The sequence below is a fragment of the Triticum aestivum genome, chromosome 7B (genome assembly GCF_018294505.1).
Source record: "Triticum aestivum cultivar Chinese Spring chromosome 7B, IWGSC CS RefSeq v2.1, whole genome shotgun sequence".
Classification (NCBI taxonomy): Eukaryota; Viridiplantae; Streptophyta; class Magnoliopsida; order Poales; family Poaceae; genus Triticum; species Triticum aestivum.
Window position 1 is genome coordinate 722387027 of NC_057813.1, and position 5630 is coordinate 722392656.

At 41.0% G+C, this 5630-nt stretch overlaps 1 protein-coding gene across 1 annotated transcript; it reads left to right on the top strand.

The window, feature by feature from the left end:
- The first annotated feature begins 1730 nt into the window (after positions 1–1730).
- LOC123160334 (chloroplast processing peptidase) lies at positions 1731–5419 on the top strand. The gene is made up of 6 exons (XM_044578137.1): positions 1731–2343; positions 3381–3449; positions 3527–3595; positions 4356–4442; positions 4812–4879; positions 4991–5419. The coding sequence occupies exons 1-6, from the start codon at positions 1876–1878 to the stop codon at positions 5130–5132; spliced, it is 903 nt and encodes a 300-aa protein (XP_044434072.1). The 5' UTR covers positions 1731–1875; the 3' UTR covers positions 5133–5419.
- The last annotated feature ends 211 nt before the right edge of the window (positions 5420–5630 follow it).

Here is a 5630-nt window from a genome sequence, read left to right on the forward strand (position 1 = left end):
ACCATGTCCACATGGGGTACGTGATGGCTGCGCACTTCTTGGCTAGCACTTTGAGCAGCTTCTATACTGTCATTTTCAAGGAATATCAGTATGTCTTCCTGTGTTAATTTTTGAACTTCACCAGCTGCACCACTGTTCTTTTGTTCTCCAGCAGTTGTAACAGCAATTTCAAAGGCTTTTTGCAACAACGACGAAGAAAGATCATCCTCGGAATCAGAATCATTGTCAGAAGCAATCTCATTTGACACCATAGAGCCGTTTTTGTTTCCTCCTGCTTTTGTCTGCATTTCATTGTCCCAGTTCAAATCATTCAAGCTTTCTGAAAATCGATTGTCAACAAAAGGTTCAAGATCTATATCATGCTGGTCATTGACTTCAGATGTATGCTGAGCTCCACGCCCAGCGTGTGCTTGGAATGGATCTTCTGAAGATACACTGTATCACCCAGTTATCATGTACATATCGTTCTGTAGAGAGAGTTTTTTTTTATAGTTATTCACAGCAGTCAAATTTTTTTTGTTTAGGGGACATAGACACAAGTTTAAGCAGGAGAAAACATACCTCAGTACGAACAAGGCGATCTTCTTGTGATTGTGATGATGCATTTCTAGCACCCTGAAAAGTAAAACAACAATAGTTAGTTTTGTTTTTGTTTGATGTTTTTTATGTTTGTGGGTTTATTTTCGTAAGTTAATACAATTTTTATCTATGACAAGCAAACACGAGTATGTTAGTAGAGAACCTCTTCTTCAGCAGCAAGTAGGAGTTGCATGTATGACATAGGGGCTTCATAAGCGACCTTGTTTGCCTGCATCATTATTTTTGCCAATTTCTTGTAAGACAATCTTAGTAGATTTTTCTTTTTTTATTCCATTTTCCCTAGACTGTAAACACTTACAGGGGGTTGGAGTGCAGCAGACACTTGGTTGGACTCACCCACTGAAGTATGTGCACCCAGGTTCACAGGCAAGTTTGCCTGCACAAAGAAGTTTTAACATTCACGGAAATGTCTACTGACAATTTGAAAAGCAATTTTTTTTCAAAGACCACAGAAATACCTGTGTATTGCCTTGACTATTGAAGATACCATACATAGTTGCACTCACTGGAATATTCAGGGCATTCCCTTGTGTTCTGTTTATAGAAGCATGTGGAAGCTTCTGATTTTGCATCCAGGGGTGTGTATGTTGCATCCCTTGGTTCCAAGCATCAGAATTCAGCACTGTTGCTGCTGGCTATTTTGCCCCCCTTGTTTTTATATTTTCCCCATAACAGTACAAAAGAACAGACATCAAATTTCCGTAACCAAATAACCAGAATAGTTCAAGCAAGATTCAGAAGTTCATTAAAATTTCATTTGCTTCTTTTTGTAGGCACTAACCTGAGAACCAAACATAGTAGCTCCATAGGGATCAAGAACGGCTGCAATCAATGTCAAGAGTTTCTTTGTCAGGTATATGAAGGATACAACACCTAGGCTGAGACAAATAGCACACGACGTCATCATCACGTCATTCGACTGAGACCGATCTATTTCTCAGTCGAATGAGTTAATAAATGATTTTCTTACCCAATGTATACGTCTTACTTATCTTGTATTTCTCCTTTTTTTTAGAAACTCTTGTGTTTCTCCTGCGTGGGCTTCAGTTCCTCAGGGCCCGATTTCTTACTGGCCCACCTCCAAAAGAGAAACGAAAAACCTCCAAAAAAAGAATTGTCTCAACAACAAAAAAGACCTCCAGAAAAGAAAGAAAAAGTCGCCGACCGGCTTATCCCACCCACTCCCACCACCAAGCCACAGCGGCCGAGGCGGACGCCGGCGAGCCGACGACCACCGCCGCATTCCCGTCCGCCCGCCTGCCTCCCACCGCAGCCATGTCTTCTTCCGTCCACTTCTTCCCGGCCGCCTCGCAGGCTCCCACCGCCGCCTGCCTCCTCAGGCCCTCCCCCAAACCCCTCCTCCACAGCCCCATCTCGGCCGCCACCGCCGCCGCCTTCCAGCTCCGGAGCGCCCCGCCGCGCCTCCGCCTCAGGAGGCGGACTCGCGCTCGCACCGCCCCGCAAACGCCGCCCGAAGCGCCTCCCGTGGGCCCCGACCCCGACGGCGGGGGCGGCGGGGGAGGGGAGGGCGGCGGTGGAGGCGGCGGGCACGGGGACGAGGAGGGCGAGAGGCAGGGGCTGCTGCCCGAGTGGCTCACCGTGACGACGGAGGACGCCAAGACGGTCCTGGCCGCCGTCGCCATCTCGCTCGCCTTCCGCGCCTTCGTCGCCGAGCCGCGGTTCATCCCCTCCCTCTCCATGTTCCCCACCTACGACGTCGGCGACCGCATCGTCGCCGAGAAGGTCCGTCCTTCCGTCGCACCTTATTTATACTTTATAAAAGGCCCAACTTTATTTACTCCAGCGATTTATGACCTGGGGAGTTTGCACATGAACACCATGGCGTGCTGTGTTAAAATTATTTATTGTGGTCACATTATTATTTCAGACTGCAGGTAGAAAAATGCTTTCTCAAGCTGAGGATTCAGTATTACCCCTTGGAGCAGTAAACACCAACAAGTAGTATTAGTTTCTAAGTGTGAAGTATAACCAAACTTTATGGCTCACTTGACCTCCAGCTTATATGTTAAACATCAAAATTGGTGCTTTATACTTACTATAATTAGTAGTCAATGTGCTGTCTTTGAAATGACAGATGAGTTCCTCGTGTGCTGCCACACTTACTATGCTTGGAATTTCACTTCCATAATGATTAATACAACACTGAACACCATATAAATGCAAATTGGGATACTAGCTTTGCAGGCAATGGCTGGTCTCTTGTAGTGTTGGATAAGATCTTAACAGGTGCAAAAGTATAATATGGAAAATATGTACCACTGATAATATTCTTTAAATAGGACTCATTATAATTGTTCTGTTGTTCTGTGAACTAACAGGTAAAAATATCATTTATGGCACGACTGACAATCTGAAACTATAGACAACTTTGAAGTTCTGAGATGAAACTATTTAGTCTGGGATCTAATTCACTTTGCAGACTTTGACCATATTGTGTTTGGTTTAAAAAATGTGATAGCTATTAGTACATATATAATCTCTGCAAAAGGTATGGAAATAAGCATCTTTCTTTAATTACGCCAAACTTTTACCTGATCCTTAGTCCAAAGTATGTGTGGTCATCAAGGCAGGATGTTCTGGAGGTTTGTAGAGCAGCACATAAAGCTTTCAAGTTAATCTAAAATGCAAGATAATTCTATAGACCACTATGGCACCTACAAGCCTTCATTCATTATGTTAGATTTATTTGATATTTTACCAATTACAGATTTTTTTTGGTTAACTTGATTGCAAGTTTCACCAATACCAATATTTCTCAGGTTACATACTACTTTAGGAAGCCTTGTGTAAATGATATTGTTATATTCAAAAGCCCGCCAGTGCTACAGGTAATTACAAATCGTCCTTAGATGCAGTGTTTCCAGATGATATATGCTGTTTCCTGATTGCAACTCTTCCTGTTCAGGATGTTGGGTATACTGATAATGATGTTTTCATCAAAAGAATAGTTGCCAGGGCTGGAGATACTGTTGAGGTTAGTTTCAGAATCAGAAACAAACTTTAGGTGAATATCTGTATCTCTTCAATGATGTCGTTCTTATTTGTTTCCATACATAAAATCGTCCAGTTAGTATTTTTTTTCCTTAAGTTTGAATGAGGTAATGGTTCCAGCCAACTGTGAGGATGTTCTCAGTTTCTCACCAGGCAACAGTTTCTGCCTGATCCTTCAATTCGCCAGTTACTTTTAGTGTTCTACTGAAGGCAATCATTATATGCCCTTCTCAGTAGAATTGCTCAAACAATAATTCGTATTTTCGATTGTTTAGCTAATCAAGGTCATCTTGTGTATATTCATCAAAATACTGTCAAGAAACTATTTTATTATGTTGAATATGCTAAGAGAGGAGAATATGTTGAATAATAACTTGAAAGAATCACAAAGTGACATAGTTCATCTTACATATGCAATACGACCAAATATTTTGATATTGCAGAGCCTGCAAGCCTAGGATCTAGTTCATACAAATTAAAAATGGTGCGTAACTGCATATTTGCAACCCAGTAGTTACAGAAGTCAGAACGAACAAGGATGAGAAAATAGACACAAAGTGTGATGCACATTAGAAGAAAGATACCCTTGGTAGCTTAAAGTAAAGTGATTTTCTTCTATTACAAGTTAGTCTAAATTTAATTGTTGTGTGGACATGTTAAATTTGCGGCCAAATTTATCATGGAAACACCAGAACTTTCTCAAATAAAAAAGTCTTAATGTTCCATTACCTGTTATGCTGCAGGTTCATAAAGGAAAACTAGTTGTGAATGGTGAGGCTAGGAATGAAGAATTCATTCTTGAGCCACCTACTTATGACATGAACCCAGTGGTAAGGCATTTCTTAGGCTGCACATGAGCGATAGAGATATCTGCTTAAATTATGGCACCCTTTTATGTAACTTGTTCTAGGAGAGACCGTTGGTTTTGTCTTATGAACCATTTTTCTGTGACATGTTAGAAGGAACATTTCGAATTTCCAGAGAAATTATTGTTGAGGTTCCTAAAGTAAATTTGTAGATTTTGTTATGGTAAACGACAGAATACCTGAAAGTCAACCTACGTGGGGTATCCCGAGCTATTATAGAAGTTGTATGCTATTTACATATACATGAATGCTTGAATATGAACTGTCTGGTTCTTGTAGGTCATGATGTTCTTTTCAGCTAGCTAACGATCTTTATCTATATTTTCCTTGCAGCAAGTGCCTGAAAATGCAGTCTTTGTAATGGGGGATAACCGAAATAACAGTTATGATTCCCATGTGTGGTAATGCTGCCAACTTCATCGATATCTTTCTGCTGATTTTCTCATGTTACTTAATGGTTAACTTCTTACATAACACTGGAAGTTTAATTAGCATGTACAACTGCTTTTCAGGGGTCCTCTTCCTGCAAAGAACATACTGGGACGATCTATTTTCCGGTACTGGCCACCTGGTCGAATAGGGTCGACTACCCGTGATTGCTTTGGCCCTGAAACAAAACCAGATTCACTCATTGATGTCAAATTGACAAAGTAGAAGTTTAGTTAGTTAATTTGGTGTGAATTTCAAGCTTCCGGCAATTGAGCTCATATTTTGGACTAGATATTCCTCTTTAGTACTTCATAGAGGAGTATATTGGACAGCATCAGGTCTTCTAGAAATCAGAGAAGGGAACAAATTTGGTTCCCATGAAATTAGGATTGACGGTCACGAGCATGAAGTCATTTTGTTCCAAGGTTTCTGCTTGTTTCTGCCCCTTGTTGTATGTATATTAAGGAAATTCATTGTTTATATTCAGTCAATTGGAAGGTTCTCATTCCTAATTATTCACCCAGAAAAAAACCAGTCTACTATTGATTTCCGGATTCTGCGACATCATGTGAACGTCATCGTATTCTTGCGCCATTTTACCCTTGTGGTTGTGCATCAAGTTTTCTTTTCTTCTTATATTTGTTAGTAGTGTTGTACCTCCACTTGATAGGCCAATGACATGAAAATACAATCCATGCTATATCAATAAATTGTTATCTTAAA

Coding starts and splice junctions, on each gene's coding strand:
- LOC123160334 (XM_044578137.1), top strand. CDS start 1,876: ATGTCTTCTTCCGTCCACTTCTTCCCGGCCGCCTCGCAGGCTCCCACC. Junction 3,596..4,355: donor GGGCTGGAGATACTGTTGAG/GTTAGTTTCAGA, acceptor GTTATGCTGCAG/GTTCATAAAGGAAAACTAGT. Junction 4,443..4,811: donor CTTATGACATGAACCCAGTG/GTAAGGCATTTC, acceptor TTTTCCTTGCAG/CAAGTGCCTGAAAATGCAGT.